Source organism: Euleptes europaea, chromosome 1 (genome assembly GCF_029931775.1).
Source record: "Euleptes europaea isolate rEulEur1 chromosome 1, rEulEur1.hap1, whole genome shotgun sequence".
Taxonomy (NCBI): domain Eukaryota; kingdom Metazoa; phylum Chordata; class Lepidosauria; order Squamata; family Sphaerodactylidae; genus Euleptes; species Euleptes europaea.
The window spans coordinates 29419814-29441015 of NC_079312.1; the positions used below are offsets into that span (position 1 = coordinate 29419814).

The window sequence follows — 21202 nt, forward strand, 5'->3', positions numbered from 1 at the left end:
AAGTGCTGGACAGGAATCAGTTGCAAATGCTCTTACCTTTGGGTTTCATGCATTGAGTTGGGGATTCAATGAGTCCAGCTGTAGAACTCGGTAAAGGCCCCATATTCCCAGTTACAGTGAGGGGAAAAAAGTATTTGATCCCCTGCTAAATTTGCCCGTTTGCCCTCTGATGAAGAAATGACATAATTTTTATGGTAGGTTTATTGTAGCTGTGAGCTACAGAATAACAACAGGAAAAACCCCAGAAACCCAGAAGACAAAAGTCAGAGATTGATGTGCATTATAATGAGTGAAATAAGTATTTGATCCCCTATCAACCAGCCAGATTAGGGTTAGGGTTCTGCTGTTGACAGAAGCAATCAATCCATCAGATTCCAAACTAGCCACCATGACCAAGACCAAAGAGCTGTCCAAGGATGTCAGGGACAAGATTGTAGACCTGCACAAGGCTGGACTGGGCTACAAGACTATTGCCAAGCAGCTTGGTGAGAAGGTGACAACCCTAAACCTAACTGTAACTGTCACCCTCCCTCGGTCTGGGGCTCCATGCAAGATCTCATCTCGTGGAGTTGCAATGATCATGAGAACGGTGATGAAGCAGCCCAGAACTACACAGGGGGAACTTGTCAATGATCTCAGGGCAGCTGGGACCATAGTCTCCATGAAAACAGTTGGTAACACACTACGCTGTGAAGAACTGAGATCTTGCAGAGCCGACAAGGTCCCCTTGCTCAAGACAGCACATGTACAGGCCCGTCTGCAGTTTGCCAATGCACATCTGAATGACCCAGAGGAGAACTGGGTGAAAGTGTTGTGGTCAGATAAGACCAAAATCGAGCTCTTTGGCATCAACTCAACTCGCCGTGTTTGGAGGAGGAGGAATGCTGTCTACAACCCCAAGAACACCATCCCCACCATCAAACATGGAGGGGGACATATTATGCTTTGGGGGTGTTTTTCTGCTAAGGGGACAGGACACCTTCACTGCATCGAAGGGACGATGGACGGGACCATGTATCATCAAATCTTGGGTGAGCACCTCCTTCCCTCAGCCAGGGCATTGAAAATGGGTCGAGGATGGGTATTCCAGCATGACAATGACCCAAAACACACGGCCAAGGCAACAAAGGAGTGGCTCAAGAAGAAGCACATTAAGGTCCTGGAGTGGCCTAGCCAGTCTCCAGACCTTAATCCCATCGAAAATCTGTGGAGGAAGCTGAAGGTTCGAGTAGCTACACATCAGCCTCGAAATCGTACTGACTTGGAGAGGATCTGCAAAGAGGAGTGGGACAAAATACCTCCTGAGATGTGTGCAAACCTGGTGGCCATCTACAAGAAACGTCCGACTCTGTAATTGCCAACAAGGGTTTTGCCACCAAGTACTAAGTCATCTTTTGCAAAGGGATCAAATACTTATTTCACTCATTATAATGCACATCAATCTCTGACTTTTGTCTTCTGGGTGTCTGGGATTTTTCCTGTTGTTATTCTGTCTCTCACAGCTACAATAAACCTACCATTAAAATTATGGACTGGTCATTTCTTCGTCAGAGGGCAAACGGGCAAATTCAGCAGGGGATCAAATACTTTTTTCCCTCACTGTAAAAACGATTAAATGTTTTCTGCAAGCGAAACTGTGGCTATATCCAGTACTTGAGAGAGGACCCACAAACTGCTGTGTTCTCTGCTTCATGAGCACATGTATCTTCATTTTTGCCATCTTAGTAGAAGAAAAGTGTAGACGTTGAAAATATAAAACTTTACGAGCAAGCTGAGGGACTTATATTTGGACAGAAGCAGTCTCGAAACAGTCACGGTAGGACTTAGCAGAGTGCTGAATGGCAGGATAAGCTTTCAAAAACACTGAACTCTTCAGTCGTGTAATGTCATACCCATAATAGCATGTAAATACACTGGTGTGTGGCTACAGTATACAGAAGAGATATTGCTTAATTCTGTACATTGTCTTACATAGAAATCTTTATACTACACATTGAATAACCCCTTGTCATAAGCATTTCAGTCGTTACAAAAGAAAAACAGTATAGGAGGTTGTATTTTTAGAGCTCCCCAAAATTTTCAGTTTCTTCATTGGTTAAAACTGGCCACCAAGATTAATTCATGCCATTGTATTCCCTATTACTGGACATTGAAGAAAGCTGAAAGGAAGAAAGTAGATTCCTTTGAAATGTGGTGTTGGAGGAGAGTGTTATGGATACTGTGGACTGCCAAAAAAGCAAATCAGTAGGTTATAGATCCAATCAAGCCTGAACTGACCCTAGAAGCTAAAATGACTAAACTGAGGCTATCGTACTTTGGTCACATTATGAGAAGACAAGAGTCACTGGAAAAGACAGTCATGCTAGGAAAAGCTGAGGGCAGCAGGAAAAGAGGAAGACCCAACAAGAGATGGATTGACTCAATAAGGGAAGCCGCAGTTCTCAGTTTGCAAGATCTGAGCAAGGCTGTCAAAGATAGGACATTTTTGAGGACTTTGATTCATAGGGTTGCCATGAGTCAGAAGCAACTTGACGGCACTTAACACACACACACAGACCGTCACATCTCTAGTACTGAATAGTGTCTGCACTCGTGTACAGTTTTACTTTGAGGAAAATATTTTGCAAGTGGAATCTACTGTGACCCTCTGGGATTTAGACTCTGTCAGGGGTTGAATACAGAAAACAATCCACCTAGTCGTGGAGGGGAGGGAGTTCTAGATTCAGTACATCTTACAAGCCCTTGCTGTGTTAGCTTTTGAAATCAGATGTCTGTATGCCGAGTTGAAATGTGGGCTTTTCATTGAGGCTCTCGAGCCGTGGAAAGCCGTCTCCTCTCCCCCCTCCCCTCCCCCCCACGCAAAATAGCACTGATGCAAATGTTTGTTTTCAGGATCATAATTACGGAGCCCCTCCTCCTCCGACCCCTCCTGCTTCTCCCCCTGTCCAGACCATCATCCCTCGGGCAGAATTGAACGGCCTTCACTCGCACGATGAGGAGAATTCTGGGGACACGGAGAGCTCCTCTGAATCAGGGTCCATCCCCAGCTGGTGTCACTGCAGCCTCTCCCAGGATGGCTTCCTCATCAAATGTGAGAAATGCAGGTGAGATCTTTTGATCCTTTGTCCAGGGCAGGGAGGAGGTGGCAGATTGAAGGATGTTCTTTGGGGGGCTTGGTGTAGCATTCTCTGCAGTTCTTTACCCTCTCATCAGCTCCTCCGTTATTTTTTCACCGCTCAACGCAGCAAAGTAACTTGCGCCGCTACATAGAAACACTGCATTTCTCAGCTCATACATTCCACATTCTGAAAGATCATCGCCAAATTTCTTTCCCAGTCAATTAAGATTAAAAAATACTAATTTCCTGTGGGCTATTTAGATAGTTCCTCCCCCCCTTTCCTTTTTATTTTGATCTCAGTGTGACGCTGATCAGAGCCGAATTTGCCATATGAACAATGTTATTAAAGTAAAGTGAAAGATCATCAAAAGCTGAATGTGTTTATTTGTTTAGAAAATCAGCATGCTGCCTCACCAGAGACCTGCTCAAAGTTGCTCACAATATGAAATAGTGAGCCTCAAGGAGGGGGGTGGGGAGGGTGGTTCAGAGTTGAGGTGTCACCACTGGAAAAGCCCTGTTTCCGGTCTCCTCCTGCCTGATCTCTGCAGATGGGAGGGCACACTGTGCAAATACCAGATAGTCTCTGAATGTTAACTTGTTTGCACCAACCAAATAGATGGTTAAACTGCTGAGCATCTGATGCGAGCTTGTTTGAAAGCGAGCCTCCCTGCAGTGATGAATAGAGATAGCGAAGGACAGATGGGACCTGTCAGATGTAGGCTGGCCGTAGCCATCAAGAAGATGCAGCTGGATTTCTTTGGCTTTTTGAAGCCCCTCCCAGCCAGCCAGCCATCAGACTTGGAGTATTGAACTGATAACTGCCTGCCTTCTCTTTAAGGTTAGCTCTAAAATTATGAGGGCTAGAAGTATATTCTTTATAAAACCGAAAGCTTGGTATTCTGAATACTGCATTTGTTGCAAAATCCATGATTTGCTGAACAAATGGCTTTGGTTTAGAACTATGGATACGTTAAGCTTGTTTAACACTTGAAGGTCTAGTCACCTGACATGCCACTGAAAACCAAAAGCTGTGACAGTCCATTTTTTATTTTTAAGCCATTTAGCCCTCAACGGTACACGTTTCAGGTATCTTTCCTCTTTCAGGGGCATTGGCAGAGGGAAAGTGATCAGACTGCGCCGCCGGAAGCAAGATAACGTGTCAGGTACGTTCTGAGCTGGCTGTTGTCAATAGACTTTTAAGACTGGAGGGAGCAGTTGGCCAGATGCAGAGTTAAGTCTGCGTTATGCCTCTAATAACTAATTTGCACAGTGGCCTTTACTACTACCATGTGCTCTCCCCGCCCCCCCCCCAAAAAAATAGGGAAGTCACGCCGAGAGAGCAAGTGGTCGCTGCAAGAGATGGCTGGTTTTGCCAGGCTTTTCTGGGGAGAGGAGCGCACTGTCCACTTGCTTTTTGGGCAGGGGGAAGGATAACTCAGAACCAAGAGGAAGCTGCCAGCGTGACTTTTCTCACCGCAGGTGGAGACAGCAGCGCGACTGAGAGCTGGGACGAGGAGCTGTCTCCCTCCACGGTGTTGTACACGGCCACGCAGCACACCCCCACGAGCATCACTCTGACGGTCAACCGGGTCTGCAGGACCAAGCCCAAGAAGAGGAAAAGGAATACGGAGAGAGCGCGCACTGCCCCGAAGGCCAAAAAAATCAAGGTGTGTGAGTGGAAGTAGCTGTGAGCAGCTCAGGCCAGTAGGCACTGCTGAGAACAGGCTAGTAGCTTTCCATGTCTTTCCTGCCTGCTAATGTCAGAATATTCTTATCCTAAGGCCCACGAGGACAGGTGAATAGCTCCCAGTTTCTTGAGTGGTGACATGCTACAGACAGATGTATCAGGGCAGCCATTGTGGGGGTCCCTCTTGGGCCTGATGTAAAGTCTGCTCACTGCAAAATAGTACCACTCTGTCTCTGGATCATCTAGAGCAGGGGTGTCGAACTCATTTGTTACGAGGTCTGGATATGACATCAATGTCACCTGGCCAGGCCATGTGTACCATAAAATTTAATGCCAGGTACCGGAGATACAAACTTTCTAGAAGACACAGGCAAAACCAATTAATGATATTAATTTTTACTTTATTTTTCACTTTTCACTGGGAGCCAGCGTGGTGTAGTGAGTTAAGAGCGGTGGTTTGGAGCGATGGAGTCTGATCTGGAGAACCGGGTTTGATTCCCCACTCCTCCACATGAGCGGCGGAGGCTAATCTGGTGAACTGGATTTGTTTCCCCACTCATACACATGAAGCCAGCTGGGTGACCTTGGGCAAGTCACACTCTCTCAGCCCCACCTACCTCACAGGGAGTCGGTTGTGATTTCAAGCCGGTTTGAGTCTCCCTTAAGTGGCAGAGAAAGTCGGCATATAAAAACCAAATCTTCTTCTTCTTCTTAAAATATGAACATGCTTAAAACAATAACACTCTTACAGCATTTTCTTTTATGAACAGTCTTTGTTCATTGACAGCTCAGGTCTGGGGAAGGTGGCTGCCTTGGCTGGAGAGCTCACAGCAGGCTTGTCATCCCAGATCAGGAGTGGAGGGGGGTGGCTGCCTCGGCTGGCTCATGGGCCTGATCCAGCCCTTGGGCCTTATGTTTGACACCTATGATCTAGAGCCTGTAGCATGGGGGAGGCAGTCTCTGAATTGTCAGCTGTCAATATGTGGGGGGGGGGGCTCTGTGCACATTTTACTTCGATATAAGCAGCATTCTACTCAGTTACTTGGTAAAAAGTAAATTGCTGCTAGCATCCTGGCTAATCATTGCAAAAGCATTGAAATGGAGGATGGGAACTTGGCAGTTCAGAAATGGGTAACAATTTTTTTAAATAAGGTGGGGGTTTTTTGGTCATATTGACATCACATCCAGTCTTTTCCCCACTTCCTGCCACCAATTTGGTCCCTCTACAAGAAAATGTCAGGCTTCGGATCTGAAAGATAGTGAGTCACGAACTGTAGCCTGAGTCAATATTGCAGAAACTTATCAGGTCTATATATTTCTGAGGTTGCATATAATTCGACTTTTTGCTGTGGAATGAATAGACTGTTATGGGCTTTTCGTTTTGTTAGAAGGGATCATGGTTGGTAGGTTGACATTCTCCTTAAACTTGGGAAGGACTTTTGATGCTCATCACTTTTAGGGGGGTGGAGAGCCTTGTTTTTCTATTATGGACAAGCGCAGGGGTGTCAAATACACAGCCTGCAGGCTGGATGCGGCCCCTTGAGGGCTCTTACCTGGCCCACAAGCCAGCCGAAGCAGCCACACACACCCCGGCTTGACAAAGTGACATTTATGCGGTATCTGGTCCTTGTAACGAATGCTTTCGACACTCTGCGCAAGTATCTTGGGATGAAACGTCTGCATGATGCTGTATGTGCACTCCTTGCAGTGCTTGCAGTCATTCCTTGCCTGATTGATCTCCCCCCCTCCCCCCGGAGGGACCAGTGTTTGGCTGAGCTTCAGTGCAAGTGAAATGAAGAAAATCAATGCTTGGCAACCAAAGAAAGTATGGAAGCTGCAGCCTTCAGGGAGTCTGCTGTTGAGAAGGGCGCTCGGGTAAATCCCAGCTCCCACCTCGTGTGTTCTCAGTTCCTTGAGCACTTCCCGTTGGCTGCGGCCTTTGTTTGAAGACACACTCAACTATACAGGGCATGAATACTGATGGCCATTTGTCTTGTTTTGCTGACAGGCTTTTAGAGAAGGTTCCCGGAAGTCTTTGCGGATGAAGGTGAGTGGAGCTATGTATGTAGCTCTGGGCACCTCTGCAGTTTCAGTCCGGATGTGCTTGCTCCGAGGGTAACTGATTGACTTCGTTTAGTCACTGAAAAAGCCCTAAGTGTGTAGTCCACCTAGGTCATCTTTCAGTAGTTCACCAGGGGGTTTCGGTATTTATTTATTTGTTCATTAGATTTATACCCCGTCCACTGCGGCACAGCCGGGCTCAGGGCGTCTTCCAACACAATAACTAAGAGCTTTAAAACTATAAACCTATTCTAAAAACACGGCACCGCAGCTCCATAGCCCGCTCCTATAAATAATTGCCCTCAACAAGGAGGTTGGCCTATGATGACAATCTGGAAGGCAAGAGACCTACAGGCCCAGGGACAGAAGGGATTAAAGCAAGGGAAAGGGGAGGGAAGGAAGGAAGGAAGGAGAGGGAAAGAAGGGGCCGGGAGGCCAGCTAAGCCACATAACCGTTGCTGTCCTCAACCATACGCCTGGCGGAATATCTCCTTACGGGCCCTGCGGAACTGAGCTAAGTCCCGCAGGGCACAGGTGTCATTTGACAGAGATTTCCACCAGGCCAGGGCCAGAGCCAAGAAAGCCTTGCTCGGCCCTTGCTTGCTGAGTGAACCGTGTTCTGATTTCCTGGATGGGATTGGGCACGTGATAACCTCGGCATGACAACACGTGGTTATTTGTTGCCAGTTCTGTTACTGTTAAGAGAAGGGGGAGCTCTTAAAAATGACTGGTAGGCGATGCCACACTGAGTCTTTTATGTAATGTAGTTGGAGCAGTCTCCGAAGCACCGCTGTGCCAGTTATTGTTGATTTGAGATCTGTTAAGCAAGTACCCAAGTATGAGAGGTTCAAAGATGCCATCGACCAAGTAGCCAGGTAGCTAAAGCCATTAAGTGGGCACTTTTTGCTTTGTATTTTGGTACAGAACTCTCCTTCAGAAGCCCACGCCCTAGACGAGAATACAGCAGAAGGCTGGGAGAACCGCATACGGCTCTGGACGGATCAGTATGAAGAAGCCTTCACCAACCAGTACAGCGCCGATGTGCAGAACTTGTTAGAGCGCCACCTCAACGCCAACAAGGAGTTTGTGGGCAAGGCCGCTGTGCTGGACACCATCAATAAGACCGAGCTCGCCTGCAACAACACGGTCATTGGATCCCAGATGCAGGTAGGCGGATAAGCCCAGAAGTGGCGGTATATCCAGCCTGTGGCGGTGTGATTGGGTGGGAGTATTGATGAAGCCCAGGTTTGAAAGATGCTCTTTTGCTCCTAGATATGCAAGCAAGCTTATACATAGGGGAGAGCAGATAAGGTGAAGCTCAGGGAGGTATGAAACGACAGTCCTTCGCTCCCCGTCCTCCTTTCTGGCTCATTAGATAAGATACTTTTCAGGTATAAAATCTTCCTGGTCCAGCCAGCAGTGCTTTCTCAAGCCCACGTACACCTACCACTTTGGTTCACGCATTGTGGTGGACATAAATAACGGTCAGATCTCAGAGCTCTTACTCGTGTTCAGCTGCTTTTAAGAAACGCAGCCCGACACGTGCAGCTGACCACAGTGGGAGTGGGTCCTTGAATTCTCACGCGTGCTCTCCTGGCTTTTCCTCCCTTGCAGCTGCAGCTGGGGAGGGTGACTCGAGTCCAAAAGCACCGGAAGATTCTGAGAGCGGCCAGAGACCTGGCTTCGGACACCCTCATCATCGAGTACCGTGGGAAAGTGATGCTGCGGCAGCAGTTCGAGGTCAACGGGCATTTCTTCAAAAAGTAAGAGCGCCAAACAGTCAGTGAAAGATACTTGGTGGGGGGGGGGGGTCTGATGTGGACAGGAGGGTCCCCACAGCTGCTGACTTCAAAAGCAGAAATTCAGTGCACGTCCCTGAAGGGGTTGTGTGTTTCTGGAAGAGTTTTCTTCAGCCCTGGCTTGACTGTGTGTGGTAAGGAGAGCCCCATAAATGAAAGGTAATTGAGGCGGTGCTGTTTCCAGGGCTTCACGGAAGCAGTGTCATGTCGGTTATTCCTTGCATGAGGATTTCAGGTGCTGGAGAGTCAGCGTGGTGTAGTGGTTAAGAGCGGTGGTTTGGAGTGGTGGACTCTGATCTGGAGAACCGGGCTTGATTCCCCACTCCTCCACATGAGCGGCGGAGGCTAATTTGGTGAACCGGGTTGGTTTCCCCGCTCCTCCACATGAAGCCAGCTGGGTGACCTTGGGCTAGTCACACACTCTCAGCCTCACCTACCTCACAGGGTGTCTGTTGTGGGTAGGGGAAGGTGATTGTAAGCCGGTTTGATTCTTCCTTAAGTGGTAGAGAAAGTCGGCAAATAAAAACCAACTCCTCTTCTTCTTTTTCTTGCTTTCTCAGGCCGTATCCCTTTGTGCTGTTTTACTCCAAGTTCAATAGCGTCGAGATGTGTGTAGATGCTCGCACTTTTGGTAACGATGCCAGGTTCATCAGGCGCTCCTGTACACCAAATGCAGAGGTGAACGTACAACATTTTGGCACGTGTAGAAACTTGACATAGCTTATGGAAGCGCATCTTGGAAAGTAATCTTTTCCCAAATAAAGCAGAAGGGACCCCAAACCAAGATCCAGTGGATTTTGTAGTACTGGATTACTGTTGGAGAACTTTAAATTTTCACAGTTGCTGTAGTTCATTGGTGGATTCTGGAAGGCAAATGTCAGAACCTTGTCATTGCTGGATAGAATTTTAATCCATGTGCTCCCCTATTATGGTCCTTAAGACAGGCTGCATATTCTCTAGTAGTTGTGTTAATGGCAAAAATGGTATAGCAAATTATCCTACTTACCTGAAAAGACTAGATGGGCCATCAAGAAAGGGGGGGGGGAATCTTAAATTCACATAAAAATTAATTTTGTGTCTAACTTTTTTTAAGGGGGCTTGTCTTACATTAGGCTTGCCTTCTTTATGGTTAAATACGATCTTCATTCTTGAGTGTATCTATCTGAATGGTCAGATTACTGAGGCTCTAGAGCATCTAAGAAGCCGTCTCTGCTCTTTTCTTCTCTCCAGTATCAGAAGAGCATGCCAAGTATATTAGGTGCTGTGGAACCAGGCAGGATAATGCTGCTGCAGTCTTGTCTGTGGGCTTCGTAGAAGCACCTGGTTGGCCACTGTGTGAACAGACTGCCAGACTTTATCGGCCTTGGTCTGATGGGCCTTGGTCTGATCCAGCATGGCTTTTCTTATGTTCTTAAGATGTTCACTGCTGTAATGTGACATCTGTTTTTGGTGCGCTAGCAGTTCTGTTTGTGTTGAAGGTTCGTCACGTGATTGCTGATGGGATGATTCACCTGTGTATATATGCTGTTACATCCATTGCCAAGGATGCGGAGGTCACAATTGCCTTTGACTACGAGTACAACATCTGGTGAGTTCTCTTGGTGCTGCTTGCTTATCCAGGGTGTGCCGCTGGCTGTAGTAAGTGAAAGGCACCCACGTATCCACAGGCAGCAGGCTTCTGAATGCTAACGCTAGTGGGGGGAGCCTCATCCTCTGTGCCTCTGTTTGCCTCCCAGGGCCACTGTGGGAAGCAGATGCTGAAGGACCCCTGGTCTGATCCAGCAGGGCTCTTAGATGCTCCCCATTTCTGCCTCCCCCCTTTTTTGCTGCTTGTTCAGTTTCCTGCGTGATGAGGGCACAGCAGGAACATGCCCCTCGTGTCTTTCCTGTATACTTAACCCAAGGCACAAATGCATCTAATGCCTCTGAGAAATGAAGAATGATACTAATACTATGTCTCTTTTTGTGGGGGGGGTGCAGCAACTATAAAGTGGATTGTGCCTGTCACAAGGGGAACCGGAATTGCCCCGTACAAAAGCGAAGCCCAAACGCTATAGACCAGCTACCTCCACCTATTCTAGACACTCTGATTGGAGCAGAGACTAGGCGCCGGAAAGCCCGTCGGAAGGAGCTGGAACAGCGTGGCGCCGCGTCGGATGAAAACAGTAATCCACAGGCAGAGGAAGTCCCCGAGGGACTTACTGCAGCCAGTGATAATGAGGTAAAGTCCATGGGTTCCTCGAGCGCTGGTTGTTTGGCCACCAACTCCAGAGGAACTCGCTGCTTCCTGGAGGGAGTAATTCTCCAGGCAAAGGGGGTGTGTGGTAGCAGCTCCAGTGAAATGCTGACATCTCCCGGTAATTATCTCATGCCTCTTTTTTGCAGCAGTGACTGCTATTGAGTTCTGCTGTTTTGCCTTTCAGGTTGCAGACAAAGAGGAGAAGCAAGACGAGGAGAAGGAGGCAGCTGTGGACGAGCAGGGCGGCCTCACGCCGAGCAGGCGGGCAAGTACCTTTTCCCTTTCAACTCCTTGGGCTGGAAGATTGGAAGCTTCTCATGCCTGAAGCTTTTCACGCCTTGCCCTCGTATAGTATTCCTGAGTTAACTTCCACCCTAGTGTCATCGCTTCCTTGCTGCTGTTCTTAGTGGTAGGTAGCAACAACTGGCTTTACTGTCCTAGAAACTGCATTCTGCATTCAGAGAACCACATTGGCTTGTCTGCCATGGACCCCCGAATGTCTGCACCTTGCAGAGGGTTCTCGGGTGTATTATAGAGTGCACGCTCAGTTCATACAGGGAACTGGACCAATGTGTTGGGTCTTACCGGTTTTTTGTGTGAACACCATGCGATAAAAAGGCAAGTACTCACCCGCAGGTATTAATTTTCAAGGAAAATCAGTAGTAGTGGGCCAGCCGCGGCAGTCCAATCTGTAGGCCACCGTTTTCAGACGTTGTCATTGAGGAGCTTTGATAAGCTTCTGTCAACCGGTACCCAACTTATGGTATGAAATTATATTCAAGATTCACAATGTGTTCATGTATTTGTATTTATGAAAATCAATTCAATAGTAACAAAGGTACATATTACATTTGTAACACAAGTCTTACAAATTAACAAATTAATCCAGACTAAATACAAAAATAAATGGAGGCTATATTGCTTTTTATTTCTTTTGTACAACTCTTCTTCATGTATTACATGCAGCAAGTTGCCTCCGTGTATCATAGAATCATAGAGTTGGAAGGGACCACCAGGGTCATCTAGTCCAACCCCCTGCACAATGCAGGAAATTCACAATGACCTCCCCCGCACACCCCCAGTGCCCAGAAGATGGCCAAGATGCCCTCCCTCTCGTGAACTTCCTAAGTTCATAGAATCAGCATTGCTGACAGATGGGCATCTAGCCTCTGCTTAAAAACCTCCGGGGAAGGAGAGCTCACCACCTCCCGAGGAAGCCTGTTCCACTGAGGAACCACTGAGTGTAGCAGGTTAATTCTGTGTGAACAACCTCCTGGGTTTCACTTGTTTCATAGAGGTTTACTTCCTCAGAACATTCTCAAACCTCTTTCTGAATTGGACCTTAATGGGATATATTAGTACACATACATTCCATTAAGACCCAATTCAGAAAGAAGTTTGAGAATGTTCTGAGGAAGTAAACCTCAGTTATGAATATAATTTCATACCATAAGTTGGGGACCGGTTGATAAATTGTTTGACTTGGGACGTTTAGTACCTGACTCCCCCCATTATTATCATTCAGCTTTGATAAGCTTCTAAGCAACTTGTGGATTCACTGGAACACCGTTTGAAAACCGCTGGTTTAAGAGCAAGGGGGGCCCCTGCGTGTCAGTTGGCTGGCACTGTGTGGGCACAGCCATGCCACAGGTACTTGTAGCACCACACAAGTACTATATGTAAGGCTTTGGAGGAGAGTTTGTCACCTGGGACTGGGGAGATGGCAGGAGAAAGCAAAGAGGTGAAAAGGTGACGGTGGGAAGGAAGAGGCAGAGGCTGGGCTTAGGCTTGTTTGGGAGCACTGCTGCTCAATGCAGGATCAGCCTAGAGTGTCCCTAACATGTGCTTGTCCAGCCTCTGCTTAAAGACTGCCGGTGAGGGGAAACTCACCACCTCCCTAGGTAGCTGATTCCACTGTCAAACAACTCTTACTGTAAAAAATGTTTTCCTAATATCCAGCCGGTACCTTTTTGTCAACAATTTAAACCCATTATTGCGAGTCCTATCCTCTGCTGCCAAAGGAACCGCTCCCTGCCCTCCTCTAAGTGACAGCCCTTCAGATACTTAAAGAGAGCAGTCATGTCCCCCCTCAACCTCCTCTTCTCCAAACTGAACATTCGCAACTCCTTCAACCTTTCCTCATAGGGCTTGGTCTCCAGGGCCTTGATCATCCTTGTTGCTCTCCTCTGTACCCGTTCGATTCTGTCCGCATCCTTTTTTAAATGAGACCTCCAGAACTGCACACAATACTCCAGGTGCGGCCTGACCAATGCAGTGTACAGCGAAACTATGACATCTTGCGATTTGGATGTTCTGCCTCTGTTGATGCACCCCAAGATCACATTAGGGTTTTTTGTCCCTGCATCACACTGGCTGCTCATATTTATCTTACGGTCCATCCGTACCCCAAGAACTTGTTCACACACACTACTGCCCAGAAGTGTATCCCCCATCCAGTATGTGTGTCCTCATGTCTGTTACCCAGATGTAGAACTCGGCACTTATCCTTGTTGAATTGCATCTTCTTCACATCCGCCCACTTTTCCAGTGTGTTCAGAAGCAACTTCCTGTGGAGCAGTCCATCAAAAACAGAACTGTCCAGCCTGTTGAAGTAAAAGTGTAAAGTTTCATCCTAAACATAACAACAGGCTGATCAAGAAGGGGGGGGGGCAGCTTTAAAGACCAAGGGAATATTGAAAAGTATCGATCCAACGGGACATGTTTATTTCCATAGCGCCCAACCATCAGAATTATAGCAAGTGGAAAGCCTCAGTTCCCTGTATCTAAGTGCTTGCATGCCAGATCTGAGAGGGGGTAGATGATGAGGAGGCTTCCCTAGCAACCTAAACGAGCATCCTTTGGTATGTTGTTGTCCTGACCCATATGGCTGTCCTTCTGATGCGAATTTCTATTTATACAAACCAGTCCCGGGAAGATAGGAAAGTAGAAGCCATCATGCACGTGTTTGAAAACCTGGAGAAACGGAAGCGGAGAAGAGATCTGCCGTCAGACCGAAGCAGCACGGACGCGGAGGTGGTGGTGACCGCCGAGATGCCAGAACCAGAGGAAGTAAAATCTGAGCCGAACGAAACCGAAGAGAGCGGCTTGGCTTTAAACGCTTCTGTCCCGAGTACCCCTCCCTGCATCAGCACTGGAGTGAATACACGGAGGTCTTCGCAGGCTGGGGTAAGAGGGGGCGATTGAACTGCTGAGGTTAAGCCCTCGGCGTTCATGGAGTCGGCATGGAATTGCTTCAGTGGGTTGGAGGGAGTCTGTTGGTCACTTTTTTTGTTTGTTTCAAGTGTCGACATTCCTTTTAGCCTCGGTAGCCAAACATGCAACATCCTGTTCTGGCTTCCTGGTGGTGGCCATTGCCGCCATCGCAGTGTGCATGTGAACGCTTCTGTGGTGCCTGACAGTCGCAGGGAGACCTAGAGTACTGTGTTCAGTTTGGGGCACTGCAATTTCAGAAGGATGTAGACAAGCTGGAACAAGTCCAGAGGAGGGCAACAAAGATGGTGAGGGTCTGGAGACCAAGTCCTATGAAGAAAGGCTGAAGGAGCTGGGTATGTTTAGCCTGAAGAGGAGAAGACTGAGAGGGGACATGATAACCATCTTCAAGTACTTGAAGGGCTTTCATAGTGAGGATGGTGCCGAGTTGTTTTCTGTTGCCCCAGAAGGTCAGACCAGAACCAACAGGTTGAAATTAAATCAAAAGAGTTTCCATCTAGACATTAGGAAGATTTTTTTAACAGTTAGAGCAGTTCCACAGTGGAACAGGCTTCCTTGGGAGGTGGTGGGCTCTCCTTCCCTGGAGGTTTTTAAGCAGAGGCTAGATGGCCATCTGTCAGCAATGCTGATTCTATGACCTTAGGCAGATGATGAGAGGGAGAGCATCTTGGAGATCTTCTGGGCATGGAGTTAGTGTCACTGTGTATGTGTGTGGGGGAGGTAGTTGTGAATTTCCTGCATTGTGCAGGGGGTTGGACTAGATGACCCTCTCTGATTCTATAATGTCAAGATATGTTTGACCCAGCAGAGCAGTTCTGAATTCTGGTAATTGTACCCATTGTTGTGAGCCACCAGCTTGGTGCTGTAGTGGCCGGGGGGTGGTTAATATTTATTGTCACCATACCTGAGCTTTACTTGAAAGTCAGCTTGTTTTGGCTGGCTAGCTGGGAGAGAAATGGGAAGATGATTCAAGCTGTGGTATTGAACACATGAAGCTGCCTTCTACTGAATCAGACCCCTTGGTCCAGCAAAGTCAGTATTGTCTACTCAGACCGGCAGCGGCTCTCTGGGGTCTCAGGCAGAGGTCTATCACGTCACCTCCTTGCCTGGTCCCTTTTTAACTGGAGATTCCGGGGATTGAACCTGGGACCTTCTGCGTTCCAAGCAGATGCTCTGCCACTGAGCCACAGCCACAGTATTGAATGGCTGCCAGCAAAGGCTGGGAATCAGTGCAGCATTGTGTCCTCGTGCCCTTGGATACCCTTTTTCTTGGGCTCAGAATATACATTGGCCTCTGCCTTGGAAGAGATTCAAAAGCAGCATGTTGGAGGAAGCGTTACATCAAGATACAAGTGGAGGGAACTTCTTCCAGGTCAGGCTAGAGTCACGGCCCCTCCTGGAACTAAGCCTCCTGTGTTTGTGCTGTCAGCTCGACGGTAAAGGAGGGAGGAGGCAGGAGCAGCTTCTTAACCAATCCGGACCTAACGCCAAGGGGGTGTGTGTTTTGTGTTGCAGGAGGCTGCTGCAGAGAAGCCAGTCTCTAAACCAGCACCATCGAAGCCGACGAGGCCGCGTCCCAAGAGCCGGTTTTCCCGCTACCGGAGCAGTTCGGCCCAGCGACTGAGAAGGCAGAAGCAAGCCAGCGCCCAGCAGTCTGAGTTCACGCAGGCTGCCCCAGAGGAAGGGAGCAGCGTGAGCACAATGACGGTGGCAGAAGTCAGCAGCACGGAGGGCCCCGGAGAGGGGAAACAGCTGGCTGGGTCTGACCCAGCTGTGGCGGCAGTTGCAGGATCCCAGACCAACCGAGCCACGGTCAAGTACCCCAAAACGAAAAAGGTACATGGATTATGAGGGAAGGGTGTGACTTGGTCCCTCAGGGCTCTGCTGAAGGCTTGGCTTTGGACAGCCCATTTTCTGCTAATGCGATAGGGGTTTTTGGGTGTGTGTGTGTGTGTTAAGGTTTTATTGAATGTAATGGTAGGCTAATAGATTCAAGGGATTAGCAGTGACAGATGTGAAAGCAAACTTCTTTTATGTGTAGATGATGCTGTAAAGGTAAAGGTCCCCTGTGCAAGCACTGGGTCATTCATGACCCATGGGGTGACGTCACATCCAGACGTTTACTAGGCAGACTTTGTTTGCGGGGTGGTTTGCCAGTGCCTTCCCCAGTCAGTGCCTTCCCCTTTACCCCCAGCAAGCCGGGTACTCATTTTACCGTCCTCGGAAGGATGGAAGGCTGAGTCATACTTGAGCCGGCTACCTGAAACAGACTTCTGTTGGGATCAAACTCAGGTTGTGAGCAGAGCTTGGACTGCAGTATTGCAGCTTTGCCACTCTGCGCCACAGATGATGCTCTTACTGTTGGTTTTTACCCAGCCAAAACTTTTTTTTCCATCACTGACGCAATACTTAACCAATCTGGAGATTGGTCAGATTACAGAATTACATAAGAACATAAGAAAGGCCCTGCTGGATCAGACTAAGGCCCATCAAGTCCAGCAGTCTGTTCACACCAGGTGCCTCTAGGAAGCCACAAAGAAGACGACTTGAGCAGCACCATCCTGCCAGAATTAATTGGAGCAAGACAGGCTAGGGTAACAGTGACAAGAGTTTTTGAGGAGACAGATGTTACTCGGTGACAGAGGTGTCCTTCAGTTCAGTAGTTCAAGAGCGGGCTGCCTTGTAATTCTGCAATCCTGAGTCTTTGAACCCCAATTAGTTCTTAAAAGAGCCCACATCAGGTTTGAGGCTTCATCAGCCTTTAGCTGCCCTTAAGAGAAGGCAAACGTTTTAAGAGGTAGTTTTGGAGTACATATTAGCCAAACTCCTGAAATATGCACAACTGCATCTGAGCGTAGTGTGACGTTGCTGATCCAATGGAGCCAACACAAGTCCACAAAGGCGTAAATTTCATTATTAGGTCTGAGCAGTTAAGACAGAGTTAAAGCTCTTCGATTAGCCCACTCTCCCCCACCTCCCACGTTTGTTCCCAGGTAATCTAGAAACCAAGATTTTCCCACGAGGTGGGTTCTGCATATCACGTGGGAATTTCTGACCTCTTTGGAACGATACACAATTGGATAAAAGAGTCACTAGCTTAACTGCCCAGCCGTGAAGGGGCGCAAAACCATTTTGCTAGTTACAGATGTGTGCATCCAGGGAATAATTGTTTGTTAAAAACTAATGCTTTTCCTTAACTAATAAGAAAACATGGCACATTACTAAATTTGATAGTTTAGCAGTACAGTCCTGTGCAAAGTTACTCCAGTCTTAAGCTGGTTGATTTTAGTGGGCTTATTATCTGCAAGACCGACTCCAGCCATATGTGCCTGCAGGGTGGCTCCAATAATCAGACCAGGAGTTTATCAGTTGTTCCCTAACTTAGGTCATTAAGAATGGTCCTTCCTCTGATTCGGGTTTCCTCCATTCTGTGGAATTGGGGCTTCCAGGGAATGTGAAGAAGGCCGTGTGACCTTGCACTGGTTTCAGAGGCCCTGTAAAGCAGAGATCTTTTTTTGTGCATTTTGATAGTTCCTGCTTGCTTCCTTTTATTTGTATCTGTCGGTATCTCTGGTATTGTATTCATTTTTAAATTTATTGTAGGCTGCTTTGAGTCCCATTGATTGGGAGTTTAAATATATCAAGTTAAAAATTTTTAAAAGGTAAAGGTAGTCCCCTGTGCAAGCACCAGGTCATTACTAACCCATGGGGTGACATCACATCCCAACGTATGCTAGGCAATGTTTATGGGGTGGTTTGCTGTTGCCTTCCCCAGTCGTCTACACTTTACCACCAGCAAGCCGGGTACTCATTTTACCGACCTCGGAAGGATGGAAGGCTGAGTCAACCTTGAACCGGCTGCCTGAAACCGATTTCCCGTCAGGATCGAACTCAGGTTGTGAGCAGAGCTTTTGACTGCAGTACTGCAGCTTACCACTCTGTGCCACAGGGCGTAATCCTGCATAGGTTTGTGTGGCTAAGCCGCCTTCATTTCTGTGGAGTTAGCAGTCCTCTTAAAAGAAGCCCAGGAACACAATGATTTTGAGCGTATGCATTTTTTTGCCAATTCAGTATAAGGGTTCTGTTTCTTTCATTCAGTGACCCAAAATTGGATCTTGCTTGTCTCCCTAATCTCTGAGATGGGTACAGAGATCTATTGGAATTGCCAGTCACCACGCAACTGGGCAGGGAAGCCTTGCCATAGCCTGTCTTGCTCCAGCTACTTTTATAACTGGACAGCTCTCCAAAGCGCTTCATCAGTTGCATCAGTGAGGAAGGTCAGAAGTTTTGGATGGAAACAGAACACCCACTGCATGTACAAGTAGCTTATTACTTCTAATCCCTGGAATGTCCTTTTATTGCCCAAGAAGGCTGTGAGTGTATTCTACTCTGTCAGTGAAACGAAGATCATAGTGCATAAGAGAATCTTACCCTTGCCTGCCAAAGATGCCACTGCTGGCCATCATAGACAATACTTGCTAGAGGGGCCATTATCAGAATCAGGTAGCTTTGTATTCTCTCTTATGCATACACATGATTACACATGAAGCTGCCTTCTACTGAAACAGACCCTTGGTCCATCAAAGTCAGTATTGTCTACTCAGACTGGCGGCGGCTCTCCGGGGTCTCAGGCAGGGGTCTTTCACATCACCTACTTGCCTGGTCCCTTTAACTGGAGATCCCGGGGATTGAACCTGGGACCTTCTGCATGCCAAGCAGATGCTCTACCACTGAGCCACGGCCCCTCTCTTCTCATCCCTTCCGTTTTCAGTACCCTTGTGTTTTACCAGTTTCTTGCATACCAAGGTGCGTCTTTTTTTCTGCTCCAGTACCTGGTGACAGAGTGGCTGAACGACAAGGCGGAGAAGCAGGAGTGCCCCATCGAGTGTCCTTTGCGCATCACCACTGACCCCACGGTGCTGGCCACCACCCTCAATATGCTGCCGGGCCTGGTCCACTCCCCGCTCATCTGCACTATGCCTAAACACTACATCCGCTTCGGCTCTCCCTTCATCCCGGAAAGGCGGCGGCGGCCGGTTCAGCTAGACGGGAACTACAGCTCCTGCAAAAAGGTAGGCTGCTCCTTTTGCGGTGGCCTCCTCTTGGCAGCATTGCGGCCTTTGTCGGGGTCAGTCGCCTCAATTGCGCTGTGTACTCAGTGCAAACAAAATAGTTCAAAATGAAACTTACCAACATGCTCAGGATAAATTGTTCAGAATATTATTGTTCAAAGCTTGCATCACTTGCTTATGGCAAACAATGTGTACCTTCTTTTTTTCCCTTTAAAGCAAGCAACATTCTTACAACATTCTTTTAAAAAATCTTTACGCTAAATATATGCGGTGTTATCGTAGGTCACTTACAACTCCTACATATAAATAGGATATGGACTGGCTGCATTTTAGTGTTACATACTTCAACTGAGGTTGGTGGTAGATGCCACTACTGAAATGCAAGGTTGGTTAAATCAGTGTGTGTGTGTATGTGTGCACGCGTGAGAGATAAAAAAGAAATCTAGGTGAAGTGTTAATGCAGCCAGACATTGACACTAAGTGAACTGTCTAGGGGAGGGCCTGTGGCTCAGTGGTAGAGCGTCTGCTTGGCGTGCAGACGGTCCCAGGTTCAATCCCCGGCATCGCCAGCTCAACAAGGATCAGAAGGTAGGTGATGTGAAAGACCACTGCCTGAGACCCTGGAGAGCCGCTGCCAGTCAGAGTAGACCATATTGGCCTTGATGCACCGATGGTCTGATTCAGTACAAGGCAGCTTCAGGAGTGTTTGTGTCTGCTTGTTCAAATCTTGCTTTGAATCCTAACCTTTTCCACTTACGAAAGACATTTCCACATGTTTGCGAGGGGCACACAATTCTTAGCAATTTTCTCCTCATAGCAGACCTCTGCTCTACATACATACATTCACACACACACACACACACACACAGAGAGAGAGAGAGAGAGAGAGAGAGGCTCCTTGTTAAAACACATGAAGGCATTTTATTCTTGGTTCTTTGTAAGCTAATGGTGGTGGTGTGCGTCTTCAGACTATTGGTTTACCTAGTGAGACTGTCCTAACATATCTTTCATGCTTTGCAAAGGCCTTCATTCATGGGGTTGGTAGTTGGGTGTTCAGAGGGCTCGGAGTCGCAGGTCATTGCCTGTAGGCTCAGGAGTGCCCTGTCTGCTGTGCGTTTCCCCAGACTTCCCAAGTCACCTGGCTGTCAAGAAAACCCTGGTGGCAACGTAATCCCTCTGGCAGATCAGAGGAGAGAGTGAGCATGTTCTGGTTTGGCAAGTCAACAAACTGGTTCTCATGATATAAGGCAGGGGTGTCAAACATAAGGCCCGAGGGCCGGATCCGACCCCTTGAGAGCTCTTATCCGGCCTGCAAGCCAGCTAAGGCAGCTACCACCCCTACTCTCAATCTGAGCTGGCGTGGCATGGCCTGGCCCGACCCAAGTGACATTTATGTCATATCTGGCCCTGTTAACAATTGAGTGTGACACCCCTGATATAAGGTGACAGCTTTGTAACATAATATTTGGGTGTCTTTTTCACATTTTGCCAAGGGCTTGAAGTAGCAGAGGTAGGTGGAGGAAGAGAGAGAACCAGCAGTGAGGTGACAGAGCGCTTATTGGGCAAGAAGCTAAAGCAGAGCATTATAATCCTGGCTTTGGGCCATTGGAATTTCTGTTCAAAGCCCGCTCTGAGTTGAGTCTTCCCCAGGTCCAGCGTGATGCACTTACAAATCTTCCTGAATGTGAGGGCTAGAAACTGGTGTCCTGAAAACGAAAGACGGTCAAATGATTAAAATTTCATGTCGGTTTTTACATGCACGCCGATAGCATAGGATTGGGGGCACCTCTGGACCTTCTTAAGTCTTCACACTGTGGTTATATATTGCTTGTTGAATGTATTCCGTGTGACACTCCTTGCAGTAACAATCTCCAGCCATTTCCTTTCGAACCGTTAAGCAACTTTCTGGCATCTCTGCCTCTGACTCAGCGGGTGGAGCTGTAATTAGTGCACTCCCTTGGCTAACTTGGACCTAAATTAGACTCACTTCCCTGT

The 21202-nt window shown here is 47.8% G+C and overlaps 1 protein-coding gene across 1 annotated transcript in view; it reads left to right on the forward strand.

Annotated features, from left to right (window-relative positions):
• SETD5 (SET domain containing 5) overlaps window positions 1-21202 on the forward strand; it is a 73959-nt gene that overhangs the window by 31591 nt on the left and 21166 nt on the right. Inside the window, exons 4-16 of the mRNA XM_056862139.1 lie at window positions 2893-3104; window positions 4223-4281; window positions 4598-4785; window positions 6814-6852; window positions 7791-8033; window positions 8481-8629; window positions 9226-9343; window positions 10144-10253; window positions 10646-10886; window positions 11089-11169; window positions 13830-14090; window positions 15651-15971; window positions 18965-19207. Coding sequence (XP_056718117.1) covers window positions 2893-3104; window positions 4223-4281; window positions 4598-4785; window positions 6814-6852; window positions 7791-8033; window positions 8481-8629; window positions 9226-9343; window positions 10144-10253; window positions 10646-10886; window positions 11089-11169; window positions 13830-14090; window positions 15651-15971; window positions 18965-19207 — 2265 coding nt within the window. The remainder of the gene's footprint in view (window positions 1-2892; window positions 3105-4222; window positions 4282-4597; window positions 4786-6813; window positions 6853-7790; window positions 8034-8480; window positions 8630-9225; window positions 9344-10143; window positions 10254-10645; window positions 10887-11088; window positions 11170-13829; window positions 14091-15650; window positions 15972-18964; window positions 19208-21202) is intronic.